Below are 16,004 nucleotides of genomic sequence, written 5' to 3'. Positions count from 1 at the left end.
AATAATTGAGCTTTAGGAGATGTAGTGACGCTGATCCTCCTGTAACTTCAATATCTAGCGCTGAATGTTATTTAAATGTATACACGTTACTCCAAACACATCCGTCTTAATCACCCATTTAAGTGTCACATTCAGCTTTCGAGAGGTTTGTAAAGCAGGAAAAATAATCTGTGTAGATTTCAGGTCCTTAAGTCAAAAAATCCCCGAGTATGTTAAGAAAAATTATGAGACACCTTCCAAAAAATAAAAAAAATACAAATACAAAAAATTAAAAGGGACTTGATGAAACTGATTTTTTTTTCCACTGGTGAACACAAAGTTGTGTCCTTCAGTGTCTTGCCCAAGGATACAAGGCACGCAGACTCAGACAGCTAGGGATCAAACCACCAACCTTTCAATAAGTAGATGACCTACTCTTGAATATACTAACCTTAACCCTAACATGAATATAATCCAACAGTTTTAAATCCTAGCCTCAATCAACTACTTTTTAGAGCTTAAACCTAACCAAGTTGCTTTTAAAGCCTAAATGTAACTAAGCAGCATGTTTGAATAATTAACGCATTTAAAAATGATGACGAGTCATCTGTAAAAATCTGACATGTTGGTCTCAAACCTTGACCTCTAGCTTGAGCATCAAAATAATCTGCTCCACTACTAATTGCTTGAACCTCGAAATGCTTACCTCTTTTGCCCTTTAAAAATTAGAAATATTTTTTTTTTTTAAACACAAAAACACAATCAAATTGCTCAAATTGCCATGTTGGGCTAGCCCCAAAAGTGAGTCCATTTTCATAGAGTTCCATGTTAAAATTTCCAACTTTACAGCATGAAAAGTTGTATTTAGAGCCATGATTTAAAAAACAAAAGTGGTATCCTAACGGAGGCAGCTGCAATGGATAAATGTCTGCTGGCCTCACCCCTGCTGATGTGAGTTAATGATCTGAATCTTTCCACCATATTTGGGCAGTTGGTGCCTTTCAGAGCATTTTAAATGTAATATCTGACAAATATTGTTGCTTTGTACAGAATAAATCAGTTTGGTAGGTGAAATTCTAATATTTAATAGTCTTTTACTGAGCACTTATTACGCCATATGTGTCTGTATGTTGTATGCACAGTTTATGCGAGCAGTTTACTAACTGAGCTTGCAAGAGTTGGGTGATAACTTACTCCACCATCTCATCCAATTCATCATGGGCCACCTATAGCTCGACGTGAAAACACGTGCAATTGGCCAGAGTCACTGAAATTCTTTATTGTAGTTCTGTAGTTCTTTATTAGAGCTGGCCTCCTCATATGAAACACGCACCTCTGCATATATCTGCTGCTTCTGGCCTTATGCTCATAAAACCTCATGTTCTGCCCCATAACTGAAGGTAATGGGTTGCTCATACAGAGGTGGGAATTAAAATAATTAAATATTTTATGTGGGTTCACTTGGCAGGGTTTGCTTTTTAAACATCCTCTGCTCTTCTCATCATTAGAGGGCAAAAAGAGTTCTGGGTCCAGAGCAGACGCGCAGCGAACAAGTCTTCACTTTATGAGAGCAGCTTGCTCACTAAAACAGTCGTGATAACTCAACAGAGTTCAACAGCTTATTTCACTTATGTTATAGTTTGCAGTAGCCTCTATAAATTATACCAGTATTCTATCTGCATCTTTGACCATCATTATTGCTTTCCCCACTGAAATACCTCCGGTTCAACATGGCCTGAAGATAAATCCAAACAAAAAAATTACTTTAGCATGAGTAAATTGTGACAGGGTTGCATTCTCTCAAATGAAACACAGCACGTTACGATCTTACTGCAAAGGATGATGTCAACAGCGGGAGGTTAGGTTAGCCTAGCCAGCTAGCCGCTAACTGGTTTACTGGGCAAAAATACAAAGGTAGTCCAAGCTGCACTAACTCACATTCTGCCTTATTCTGTTCCTTAGCTGTAGACGTGAGATGGGTTATCCTCACTGTCCCTCACAAGTGTCCTAGTTGATGCTAGTGGCATCCAACCACAGGCTCTTCCATCTCACTCCGGTCCCTCGTGGCTCCGCTCTTTCCTCGCTTTCTCTCTCCTTTTTTGCGGCCTGCTGTCTCTGCTTCCTCTTCCACTTGACCTCTTCTTCCAAAATAAAAGCACCTTAACAACAAACTTAATTTCCACTAATATGGATATACAAAAATGAACAAATAGAACTAGTCATATATACATGTACATGTACATTAGAAATAAAACTTAGCCCCTTTAAATATCTCCAGGCTACAGTGTGATGGTTAGCACTGTTACAGTAAGAAGGTCCTGGGTTCACATGCACCATCTGGGTACTCCACCTTCCTCTCACAGCCAAAAGACATGCACTTAGTGATTAGTGATTCTAATTGGAGATAAAAGCTGTGTCCCAATTCATAGGCCACATCCTTCAGAGGCCCCACTTAAAGGCCGATTACGTCAAAGCCAGGCAATGAAGGCTGCTCCAAATGCGGCCCACAAATGCGTCCTCCTTTTCCCTGGATTTGAAGGATTGGTCAGGTGTATCCTTCGTGGCCCAACCTATCCCAGGATTCATAGTGCTGCATTTTGGGATTTTTTTTAGAAAAAATGGGGAATGGCTCAAGCGGGGCAGCCAAAGAGTAAACTTTTAAAAGTAGTGGTCCCTCATTTATCGCGGGAGTTACGTTCAAAAAATAACCCGCGATAGGTGAAATCTGCGAAGTAGCCAACTTTACTTTTTACAATTATTATAAATGTTTTAAGGCTGTAAACCCCCTCAGTACACACTTTATACACTTTTCGCAGACAGGCATGAACATTTTCACACTTTTCTCTCTTGTTTAAACACCCTCAAAGTTCAAACCTTAGTAGAAAAATGTGTCCAGTATTATAGAATGAAACCAAAGATCAAACCCTATTTTCAGGTACAGAACATGGGAATATAGCAGCTATTTGAGCAACATTAATGAATCAATGGTACGGAAGTACAGGAAGCTAGAAGAATGAGCTGAGTAAAGTTTGACTTATCTGACTGTTTTATTTCGCTTAATGCGCCTTATAATCCGGTGCGGCTTATGGTCTGAAAAATACGGTAACTTCTACCTTCCTTTAGCATGTCCAGAAGTCCAACTTTTTGTGCGATGGTTAGCATCTTCATCTGCTTTTTGGATGCTACCGCAGGTGTCTTTGATGGTGCAAAACGTTTCGTCGACATTGTTGTGTTTGTTGGGGAGAAAACTTACAAACATACAGTACAGCACTTCAGAGTCACACTGCGATAGATCGAAGATTTATGTAAATTTGATAAGCTGAATGCATTCTGTACTGTACAGGAGACACGGCACGGCGGAGATTGATTGACAATGGTCTACAGCCGATCAGGATGCAGAACACAATGCGCTGTTAACAAAGACAAAAAAAAGCCTGCAAAAAAAAAATCAGCGAAAGAGCGAGGCCGTATAAAGTGAACATAGTGAGGGACCACTGTACTGACTTTTATGTCACTTATTTATGCGGTGATACAAATGTTTTAATAACGAAGAACATTAAAAGATTACTGTTGGCCACATGTTGGTAAAGTAATCTGATTTTAGTGATGTTAGTACTTAACATGGTTCAGGTTCTACTTGGTTTTAAAGCCTTTACTTTAAAACATGAACTGTTCAATAGTTGACCTTAATCTTAAAGAGAATGTGACAATTTCATGGATAATTAAAGTTAGTAATATATCTACAGACAGAACAAGATGAAAGTATGTGGACGCTGCCTGGTTTTCAGTCCTGAATATCACAGCACAAGTAGGATTCACTGCACTGTTAATGTTAGCTTGGTTATTTTGCGGCCTCTGTTCGGTGGCCAAACGGACTTCAACATTTATTAAAGGTGACGGTTCACTCGTTAAGCTAAAAGAAAGGTGCTTTATTCATAGGAGTCAAACGTGGCCACTGTACCAGCTGGGAACTCTACTTATTTAGTACTGCTAATTCACAAACAGAAAAGACTCCTTCTCTTTTGCTGTTTTGTAATAGTGTATACCACCTGAGCCCATCACTTTTCTGTCTGTCCTGTACTCTCTCTCTTTTTCTTTCTACCGGATTGTTTAATAAAAGCATGAAAATGTATTTATAAGTTGAACTTGTGTTTGAATCCTGCAGCTTATCACACATTTGATTTCCATGTGTGAGAACTGCAAGTGTCCAGAGTAGAGATGGACCGATCCGATATTACGTATCGGTATCGGTCCGATACTGACGTAAATTACTGGATCGGATATCGGAGGGAAATAAAAAATGTAATCCGATCCATTAAATATCAGAAAAGAACCTCACAAAACTTGCTACATGGCGTAACTCGGCTCATAACCGTAGCACGTTGCAGCAGTATGTGTCACGTGATAGAGCGGCTGTGTGTATTTGTAGCCTTGCTAGCAATCCCGCATTTCATCTCCGAGGAAGTTTTCCCAGAGAGAAGTAAAGCAAGTGTGTAAGTTCATCTCTGAATGTTTGTAAAGCATTCCCGCGTTAAGCTTAACAACCGATATATGGAGCGACTGCCTCTTCTCTCTCTCTCCTGCTGCTACTTAAATCGTGAAACTGCTTAATGATCAGCTGATCGGCTTTTCTGTCGCGAGTCCGTCTCTCTTCTTTGTTTTTGGCCCACTTCATGCCAGAAAGAGGAAACCAGCGGCTGAACAACATCAGCACGTTTAAGCTTGATAAGCTGTTGTTAGAATTTATTTAATATTACTTTCTACACCAGGATCTTTTTCTACGCAGCTGACGGCTGGTAACTGTGCAGGGGCGGGTCTAGCAAAGTTTAGCCAGGGGGGCCGATAGGGCATGAACAGGGAAAAAGGGGCACAAAGACATACTTTTTTTTCTTATTCTCATTTAAAATGTCTAGCTTTTAATAAATAATTATCTGAATCTTACACCCAAAGTTTTAATCTGATGTAAAATGTATCGAAGTCCATTACTGTATATAGTAACTGTTAAGTCTAATATACCCTAGTAAGCTATACTACTTTTTCCTTTGGGAAGGGACGATCTGTGCAGTCTGCAGTTCTGTTGAAGAAAGATGTTGAATCTATTTAATTGTTCTTCAAAATTAATTGATTTCTGTGCATTTTTTTCACACTGCATCAAATTAAAGTTGATTACGTCGATTAAGCATCATGAGGTGGAGGGTGGGGGGTGGTTCCCTATTTTTTGGTTTTTTTTGCTGGGAGTTTTAGAGCCCTATTAGTTAGGTTGCTTACTCTTTAAAATACCAGAATAGGGAGGATGGTGCAGGTTTAAGTTTATTAACAAATCAATTTAATAACCCATTTAACAGCCTCACACTTCCGGCTTTCTCAGTCTTTGAAGGACCCCGCCTATGTAGGGGTTGTCCAAATTCATAGGCTGCATCCTCCTGAGGACCCGGCCTTTGTGGTCTATGTGGGCCGAGTCTTCTGAAGGCCGGGTAGTCCGGAAGTGAGCGGCTGTGAAATTGGACGGTCTAGCCTTCAAATTTGCGCCACCAGCTGTCTCGGTGAAGTTTAATAAACTCAGCTGTCTGCTCCTTGCTATCTAAAATATAACAGGACAGTAGCGTAAATTCTAGATCATTTCACACTTTTGTTTAATCAGTTTTCTGTTTGACGTTTATTCAGCTGTAATCGCAGCCAAACCGATTTACTCACAAACAAATAAAACACTGAAAAAAGCCAAACAATAAGCTATCTAACTGACTTATATATCATGTTTAACTTAAGTAGCGAAAGAAAATGATGTGCCGGGAGTCCGGTGTTCTCGCCCGCTCTAGTGAGCCTCGACCTTACGGTTAGCTATGAGGCTGTTGGGTAACAGACATCTCCGAAAACATCGGAGCACTTTTGCAAACATGTGATATCTTGATAAACAGAGCAGATATTTGAAGTTTACACAGCTACATTCTCATCTGAAAATATCTTAAAAGTTTATTTTGTGACCCAGAAAGAGTAATAAGAGTAATATTAAAACTAAGTAGCTGCCGCCATTGTTGGAAACTGGAATTGGCTGGTCTGCGCTATGAATCCTGGGATATGGTGGGCAACGAAGGATACACCCGACCCATTCTTCAAATCTGGGGAAAAGGAGGACGCACATTTGGAGGAGTCCACGAATTTGGACAGCCTTCAACGCATCGTTGTGAGGTAATCGGCCAACAAATGCGGCCTCAGGAGGATGCAGCCTACGAATTTGGACACCCCCGTAGATCACGAAGGCCGGGTCCTTCGAAGAATGCGGCCTATGAATTGGGACACAGCTAAAGTATCTGGATTTAAGGACCGGGACCACGCCTCCATACACGCTCCTTCCGGTTCTTATCTATATATGATCCCACAGTTCTACAAGCTGTTTGTTCCCGTTTTCATGCGAACACATTTCGACAAGGTCTTTAACACAGCTTATTTTACAAGGGTAACATAATTTTACTCACCCTTTTATTTGCTTGCAATCGCCCTCTCATCTGTCAACACACAAGATGAAGAACTTCCCAACTCTGATTCATCGCTTTCCCTCCAGGCAATCCAAGAAACTCAAACACACTGAATGTCAAGGCGGCGCTTCAGAGAGACTAAATGCCGCTGGCTGCCCCGGGGAACTTTCTAGCAGTTTTCTTGCCAGCCGACAATCTGGTCTGCTACGTCGATCCATCCAGTCATCTTCTCTCCGCTAAATCCAGTTATGAAGTAACTCCGGCTGCTCACCACCTCCAAGAAATTAAGCAAGATCACCCACCAGCAAAGCTAACAGCTCAACTTATGTTGCTTTGAAACAGGCCCACAGACTGGGCGAGTTTGCCAAAAAGCCGACAGACACCAGTGCCAGACCAAGAAGGCACGCCATACCCACGCTTCCATAAAGTCTCCTCAATTTCCTTTCATTAAGGATTAAGACTAAACCATAGCCCGGCTTCAACTGCTTCCATTCACCAGCATTCTAACTTTCGTAGCTTCTTAACTACGCACATCTAAATGTCAGTTCAAAGTCTTCTTCCATGCAGAAACAAAATTGCAGCTCCAACAGCAAAAGCTACTGCTCTGCTGCTCCTCCATTGCCGTTTATCTCGGCTAGCCATGGGATGCCAGTTTTGATGTTTTCTATTCGTCCTTCTGCAAAGTCCACAAGCATGTTTGGCTTCGGGATGCCAGGCTCTTCTCTATCTGTCACTCGCAAAAAGCAACAAGCTTCCTATGACCGAGTTGCCAGTTTCTATGGATCTATCATTGCAAAAAGCAGCTGTGTACCCTTCTGGCACTGGGATGCCAGGCTCTTTCTTTATCCTTCATTCGCAAATGCAGCAGCAAGCTTTTCTACCACAGAGTTGCCACTATCTCTATATAGATGGGGGGGAAAAGGCACCGGGTTGCCAGTTCCCCTTCCCTCTATCCCTCTTTTACAAATGCAGCAGCAAGCTTCGGCACTGGGATGCCAGTTTCTCTTCCTCTTTCCCTCCTTTGCAAATGCAGCAGCAAATTTTCTGCCACTGACATGTTTATTTTTCTGCATTGGTCCTTGTTATGCAAAACAGAAATGAACCCTTCTGGCACAGGGATGCCAGATTCTTTTTCTTGCCATCATTCACAAAATGCAGCAACAAGCTTCTCTGCATCTATCATTGCAAAAAGCAGCAGGGAACCCTTCTGCCTTCAGGCTGTTAGTTCTCTGCCATCTATCATTTGTAAATTTAAAAAAACAAACAAAAGCTCTACTATCCATCCTTTTCCCGTATGAAGCAGCAAACCTCCTGACATCGGGATGCCAGGTTCTCATTCGCAAAATGCAGGAGAATGTTTTCTCTACCACTGGGATGCCAGTTTCTTTGCATCTATCCCTCAAATGCTAAGCAGCAGACATTCCTTTCAGCACTAAGATGCGAGGTTCTCTGTCTCTGTCCCTCATTTGCAAATGCAGAAAAAAGCTTTTTGCACCGGGATGCCAGGTTCTTGCTTCCCTAGTGTAGTGATTTAGATTTTGGGTTGGCTGGTTTTTACATGATGTCCGCAAATGCAGCGCGAACATCCACTCCTCCTCTGCTGATAATTAGAGGCCATTTTAAGAAACAGCTGTGCTTCACTACCACACAGAGGCATTTGGCATTCTTTCCCCATCCAAGGTGGCCGAGAGCGTTAGGCGGCTAAGCACTGCAGAGCAGTTTTATTTCTTCAGGAAAGCTGCTTATTTAGTATCACCCTTAAAGAGTGGTAAGTGGGACTCTTACGGGTTTGTTAAAATGTGGCTTATAGTAGAGTGGACCCTGATGACTGCTTCTGTTTCGTTACAGGATTGTGCCACACTGCTGCTGTCTTGTCTTGTGGTCTTTTTTACTGCTGTTTTGTGAACCCCTGTTTTGTATTGTCACTGATTTGTCCTGTTGCTATCTTTAATTGGGTTTATACCTAACTAGGGTCGGCATTTATTTGCCCCTAGTGTGATGGTATTTTACGCTTGATGGTGATGTTTTAAAGTGTGTTTAAAGGAGACTCTAGGATGGAGTCCGTGTTTGTTGTTTATTTGAGTTGTATGTTTTGTGTAATTCTTTTGTCCTTTTCTTTGGAGAAGGTCCGGCCGTTTGTGGGAGGCTAGGCACCTGTGGTGGTTTCCCTTTCCCAAAGCATTCGCATGTGTACACTGGGGTATAGGTATAACACACCTTCATCATGCAGCTCTTCAGAAACTCTCCCTCTGTAAATGGCCGGGCTGATTTGGCTATCTCCTCTGCTACAATAAAACTTGCTTTCACAACCGCTTCATTTTGTGATTTTGCTCTGGTGACAAATGTCTGCTGAAATGTTAGATTCTTCTTTACCTCTTCTACTTTCTGTAGCTTCTGCTCTGCATTTAAGCTTTTCAGCTTATCCTGATGTTTTGTCTCGGAGTGCCATCTTAAATTAAATTCCTTAATTACAGCCACATTAGCACATTAGCAGTTTGACACGTGTTCTATGAGGTTTGGTGGAATCATACTCTGTTCTCTGCCGGTTTTGGGGGTTATCATTATAAAAGGCGTTTCTCCTCTAATCAGTCTTTCAATTCAACCAACCCTTCCAAAACTGCTCACCATCACCTCTGTTCGTTTCAGAAATCGGCACAGTAATTATCGCTACCTTACCCAAAGTGAATTAACCAGCTAGACACCCCCTCTCATCTTCTACTGAAAGACAAGCTTACGTAAGCTTTTATGAGCCGTCTTAAAATCCCGGCATGCGTCACTGTCAGAGCTCAGTTCAGAGTTGAGCCACATCGCTACCTGACTAAGGATTCCCCTCATTCATCTATTAAGGTTTTTCATTGTTCGAATTTCCCTTGATCTCTTCTCCCGCCGTTCCTTCCTAATTTTCCGAGCTCATCCACTCCACTCTATAATCCTTGACCACCTTATTGAGTCCATGGGCTGTTTATCTTCGCTAGCCTGCCTACCAGTTATATTCCTCTCCTTTGGGTGGTGATGTCACTTGGCGTTTGCTCTCTCCGCAAATGTGTTTTGTTTTGTTTTCCTTCTCTCACCCCAACCGGTCGCGGCAGATGGCTGCCCCTCCCTGAGACTGGTACTGCCTGAGATTTCTTCCTGTTTAAAGGGAGTTTTTCTTTTCCACTGTCGCCAAAGTGCTTGCTCATAGGGGGTCATGTGATTGTATTATTATTACTGCAGAGGTCTTTGACCTTCATAACGCAGAGTCATTTCTGCTTCTAAGGGATGCCTTCTTTGGGATCTGCCAGGCCCAGGAGCTGCCACCAGTCCCCTTTGAGGCCTTTCCCAAATCGCAGCTCTATGTTTAAGCCGTACACCTTCATCTACTAAAACACTGTCAAACCTAAAATGAGGACATGGGCCCAGCGAGTGAAATTGCCCATAGGTGTGAGTGTGAATGGTTGTCTGTCTCTCTTTGTTGGCCTTGGACAGACTGGTGATCTGTTCAGGGTGTATCACCACGCTGTGGCAGCTGAGATGGTCTCCAGCAACAACTAAACTGGATAAGCAGAAGAGAGTGAGTCGACTTTTATTCTTTCTTATTACAGTTAAATTAATAGAGATGATGACAACAGTTCAGGTTTTACATTGTAGTTAGCTTGTTGAGTACACACATTTGATGCAATTTTATTTTATTTTTTCATTTTTATATAAATTAAATTGCCTTTAAAAATGTGTCTTTTTTATCACAGCCACTCAGAACAACAGTAACAGGAGGAGGAGAGGTAAGTGAGGAGGAGAGGTAAGTGACGGGGAAAGGTAAGCGACCCATGTTGTAGGTGACGTCAGACGCCGGAGATTTGGCGGAAAAAAAAAAGCGAATGGTAGCATAGAATTTAACAAAGTTTCTTTAAACTTCAGTATTGCCAAATAAACTAACCAACTGTCATATAACTAACAACATCTGTCCTATCATCTCTAACACCCTGGAGGACAACGAGGAGAGTTTAGACGCTCTCCAAGAATACATCGACCGGTGCTTTGAAGATTTAGTAATGAAGAAGGCCCAGAGCGCGTCTTCCCCGGCCAAAGCTGAGACGCCGTCATCTAAAAGATATCGCCCAGCAGACTCCCCCGGCACAACATCGCCTGCCGGCAAAGATATCGTCGACATCCTGGAGTCAATCGATAAGCGATTGTCCAGTTTCGATGCAAGGCTGTCCCTGGTGGAGATCTTACACCGGGAATTTAAATCTCTAAAAGAATCCCTGGAGTTCAGCCAGCGGCAGGTGGAAACACTTGCTGCGGAAAACGCCACGCTACGGGACTCGGTCAAATCTCTAACCGATAATGTGACCCAATTAAACATAGAAAATAAAAAAAATAAAAGAGACCGTTATAGATTTACAAGCCCGTAGCATGAGAGATAATCTGGTGTTTTCTGGTATTCCAGAGTCTGCCGGAGAGGACCTGGAAACGACCGTGAGAAGCTTCATTAAAATCCACCTGAAGCTGCCGGAGGACACGGTGAAAAACATAGGGTTCGATAGAGTGCATCGCATAGGGGCTCCGAAGGCAGGAAGTGGGAGACCACGTCCTATTGTAGCCAAATTCGGCCACTTCAAGCAGAAGGAGCAGGTGAAGAGTCGCGGCAGAGAGCTGAAAGGAACGGATTTCAGAGTGAACGATCAGTTCCCCAGAGAGATCCTGGAACGACGCAGGGTCCTCTTCCCAGTCCGACGTAGTTTTATCCAGAAAGGCTCCCGGGCTGTCATCGCCGTGGACCAGCTCTACGTGGACGGACAACTCTACCGCGACCCTGGCACCACTCCATGGCTGTATTGACCGCACACCAGATAAGAATCCGCTACACTATTCTCTTCACTCACACTCTCTTGTATTAACTTTTGCTTAAATATGTAATTTCAGTTTGCTAATTTAGTATAACGTCACCGTCACTCTCCGCCAATGCTTTAATTGGAATGTTTCTGTTTTTATTTCTTTTTTCCTCTCTCTCTCTTGTCGCGCACCTTGCTCTTTGGTTTATTTGCTTCTCTTTTCTATCACTATGTCGATCACCTGTTTCCCTATCCATTCACAAACGACACTGTCTATTTCTACATGCTTACTCTGCACGATCACGCACACACATGCGTTTAAAGGCAACACATTTACAACAGCCACACAGCGCACACAGATATAGGACACATGCACACATTTGCTCATATTAGTTATTATGCACACACATAGTCAGACCTATGGAGCTTCTTGCCGCGCATTTTCTTCTCTTTACTTACCAAAAAAAAAAAAAAAAATGTTTCCATTTTCCTCACCCGTCTAAGCGAGACACACAGCGTACATCATTAGCCACAAACACACAACTATGGGCATGCTAAGATTTGTCACATGGAATGTGCATGGAGCTGGCTCTAGGGAAAAAAGGTTAAAAATACTTAACCAACTTAAAAAATTACAGGCAGACGTTGTTTTATTACAAGAAACCCACATGCCTGTCACTGGTTTGAATAAACTTAAAACACCTGAGTTTCCTAATGTGTTCTCAGCCTGTTATAATTCTAGACAAAGAGGAGTAGCAATTCTAATACATAAAAATATTAATTTCACAGTACTCGATACAGTTATAGATCCAGAGGGCAGATTCCTAATCGTCAAACTATCTATACTTAACCAAAAGCTAGGTATTGTAAGTATATATGGTCCAAATGTTGATGACCCCTCATTCTTCCACGGTTTTTTTAGTACACTCTCCGAACACCTAGACTGCACAATTGTTCTGGGGGGAGACCTCAACCTGGGACTAAATGAAGAAATGGATAGGCTCAATACAGCAGGAACTCAGCGTAACTGGCAGTCCACAAATATAATCAAACAGTATATGAGCGACTTTGGTCTTTGCGATGCATGGCGCTCCCTTCACCCCAATAGTAAGGAATATACTTTCTTCTCACATGTCCATCACTCCTACTCTCGTCTGGATTATTTTCTGGTCAGCAGCTCACTGCTGAGTAACATTACAGACACTGAGATTCATCCTATAGCTGTCAGCGATCATGCTCCTGTATCTTTAACACTAATACAGATGAATAATACTACACCAAGAAAAAACTGGAGATTTAATACATCACTGCTCAAAGACGAAGAGTTTATCAAATACTTTAAAAAAGAATGGACTCTATATTTAGGCTTTAATGACATTCCTGGAACATCAGCATCTGTCCTCTGGGAAGCAGGGAAAGCCGTGATGAGAGGTAAAATAATCTCTTTCTCATCACATAAGAAGAAAGAAGAAAACAAAAAAATTCAGGAACTAGAGAAAAACATCAAATCCTTAGAAAAAGCCTATGTGTCACACCAAGATCAAGAAATATTAAACAAAATACGCAAGACAAAACTAGAATTAAATGAAATTATTAATAAAAAGACTAAATTCTTAGTACAAAGACTTCGCCTGCAAAATTATGAACACGGTAACAAATCCGGACAATTTCTTGCTAACCAGTTAAAAATCAATAAAGAAAAAACAACTATATGTGCTGTTAAAGATTTATCTGGGAATACAATATATGATCCTAAAAAAATAAATAACATTTTTAGGGATTTCTATGAAACTTTATATACACCACAAATAAACCCATCTAAAAACGAAATTGATCAATTTCTCGACAACATAACTCTTCCAAAATTATTAGACACCCAAGCAATGGCACTGGATTCGCCACTGACGCCAGGTGAACTCCAGGAAGCTCTGATAAGTATGCCCAATAATAAGGCTCCAGGTCCAGATGGTTTTCCAACAGATTTTTACAAAGAATTCTGGACAATTCTGGCACCAGTTTTTCACAGGATGTTGCAGGAAATCAAAGAAAATGGCAGACTACCACCAAATATGAACTCTGCAAATATCAGTCTCTTACAAAAACCAGGCAAAGACCCTGTATATCCCTCAAGCTATCGTCCAATATCCCTTATTAATGTAGACCTTAAAATAATCTGCAAAGCTCTCTCAAAGAGATTAGAGAAAATAACCCCCCTTTTAATTCATCCTGACCAAACTGGTTTTATAAAAGGTAGGCACTCATCAACAAATACACGTAGATTACTTAATTTAATAGACTACTCATGCAGTAAAAACACTGAAACCATAATATTTTCTTTAGATGCAGAAAAAGCATTTGACAGAGTTAACTGGAAATTTCTATTTGCAACTTTACATAAATTTGGTTTTGGACCCTGTTTCATAAACTGGTTAAAAATATTATATAACTCCCCAACAGCTTGTGTCAGAACAAATGACCAAACATCCTCCCGCTTCTCTCTTCTGAGGGGCACCAGACAGGGATGCCCACTCTCCCCTTCACTGTTTGCAATTTTTATTGAGCCATTAGCAGCAGCAATTAGACAGGCTACAACAATTAAGGGCATAAAATGTAAGAATATAGAACATAAAATCAGCCTTTATGCAGATGATGTGTTACTTTTTCTCCAAAACTCACAAACCAATATCTCTGGGGTAATTGCATTGATAAATTCCTTCTCAAGTGTCTCAGATTATTCAATTAACTGGTCGAAATCAACAGTTCTTCCGATTAATTGCTCCTTCCATAATTCTTCTCCTTCCCCACTGCAATGTGGAAATATAAAATATTTAGGTATTAATGTCTCTCCTAAACTTTCAGAATTAACTAAATTAAACCACATCCCACTTTTAAAGACAGTAGAAGGCGACCTGGCTAGATGGAAATCTTTACCCATATCACTCATGGGAAGGGTCGCCGCTATAAAAATGATGATCTTGCCAAAAATAAACTATTTATTTTCAATGATCCCAAATAAGCCATCACAAGATTGGTTCAGATCTCTAGACTCGTACATTTCTAAATTCCTTTGGAAAGATAAACCCCCACGTATCAGCTTAAAAACACTACAAAGGACCAAGGATAAAGGAGGATTAGATCTGCCTAACTTTAATCACTATTTTTTAGCCAACAGGCTTCAGTTCATCTCTAGATGGTTTAAACACACCTTCTTAGATGAACCTTGGATAGATGTAGAACAGGCACTATGTAATAACCTAGAAATTTCAGACCTACCATTTATCAGCTCAAACATCAAACGACATGAATGCTTTAAAAGCATCAATATTAGCTCTTCTCTGACAGCATGGTGGGAGTTTCTAAAAATGACAGTCTTCATTAATCCCATGCAAACGTACACCTATCTGGAACAACCCGGACATATTACAAAACAATAATATGATAAACTTTTCAGATTGGAGTTGCAAAGGAATTAAATACTTGGAACATATATTGGAAGGAACAGACTTTATTTCGTTTGACAGACTAGTTATACAATATGGGATCAACAAGAAACGATTTTTGGAATATCAACAAATTAAATCCATAGTAAAAAAGAAATTTAATCCCAGTGAAGCTGAATTACAAACACCACCAAGTGTGGTACAATTTCTTAGTCTAAAACCCCCCAAATTATTGTCTAAAATATACAGAACACTTTCTAAAATAGATGAATCAATATCCCTTCCTATTGCAAAATGGGAAGCAGATTTATCAATCAAATTAGACCCAAACCTTTGGTCTCAGATATGCTTAAAAACCTTTCAATGGATCAGAAATCCCAGTTTGCAATTAATACAATACAAAATATTACACAGAGTGCACTATACTGGTCATAGGATGTTCAAGATGGGCTATACGCCTTCCAACAACTGCTCACACTGCACAGCAAATACACCGGACAATTACATCCACGCTCTTTGGTTCTGTCCACCAGTTCAGAAATTTTGGCGGGAGATATGTGAAGACTTATCAAAGTGTCTGAAATGTAACATTCCAGCCTCCCCTTTAGTATGCTTGCTGGGCAACTTGGATGAGGTCACTGCAGAAATAAACACAGCCCATGTTGTTTTTACGGCCCTATGCATTGCCAAGAAAATGGTCCTCATTAACTGGAAAAATAAAAATAATCTTAATTCTAACCAATATAAAAACCATCTAATAGATCACATTAGTCTTGATACAACCTCTGCCATCACATTTGATCAATCCCTTTGGGCTCCTTTGATCGGCTTCATCACCTAGTGGGGGTGGGGGGTCATGGTTTGGTCCTGCCTTCGCTATTGTGGTTGATGTGGGGGTAGGGACGGCCTTAGGGCGTCTGGGGAGTCCCTAGGGACGTTTCCCTGGAGGGCCTAACCTGGGGGCTGTGGCCATGACCTGGTTAGAAGCTCTGGGGCTCTTGGATGGTGTTTTCCTTGTGGCTGCATACAGCGGAGATGGGGGAGGGTCTGTGCTGGCGGACGTTGGTTACTGGCCTGGTAGCCTGGCTGCCCCTGGGAGGGTCCGGGACGGGCGTGGAGGCTTGGGGGTCTGGGGGTGCTCCGCTCCCCGGTCTGGGGTGCTGGCCGGGCCTTGGGGGCTTGGGTCCTGGCTGTTGTGTCGCCGGAGCAGTGGGCGGGTGGGTGCAGGCTGCCCCGGACTCTGTGGGGCTGGGCAGTGCTGCTGCTGCGGGCCCCGGTCCGGCTGGGCCTGGGCCTCC

At 41.7% G+C, this 16,004-nt stretch overlaps 1 protein-coding gene across 1 annotated transcript; it reads left to right on the top strand.

The window, feature by feature from the left end:
- Positions 1-9,650: 9,650 nt before the first annotated feature.
- On the top strand, positions 9,651-12,245 carry LOC146393821 (uncharacterized). Its single transcript, XM_084935725.1, has 2 exons — positions 9,651-10,005; positions 10,181-12,245. The coding sequence occupies exon 2, from the start codon at positions 10,848-10,850 to the stop codon at positions 11,271-11,273; it is 426 nt and encodes a 141-aa protein (XP_084791851.1). The 5' UTR covers positions 9,651-10,005; positions 10,181-10,847; the 3' UTR covers positions 11,274-12,245.
- Positions 12,246-16,004: the final 3,759 nt, after the last annotated feature.

The sequence above is a fragment of the Perissodus microlepis genome, chromosome 1, assembly GCF_051167445.1.
Source record: "Perissodus microlepis isolate ML-2025 ecotype Zambia chromosome 1, ASM5116744v1, whole genome shotgun sequence".
Taxonomy (NCBI): Eukaryota; Metazoa; Chordata; class Actinopteri; order Cichliformes; family Cichlidae; genus Perissodus; species Perissodus microlepis.
The sequence above is the reverse complement of the archived record's forward strand: the minus strand, read 5'-3'. Positions and strand labels throughout refer to the sequence as shown.

Bases quoted from the DNA above. Each gene is read 5' to 3' on its own strand.
- LOC146393821 (XM_084935725.1), top strand. From the start codon at position 10,848: ATGAGAGATAATCTGGTGTTTTCTGGTATTCCAGAGTCTGCCGGAGAG.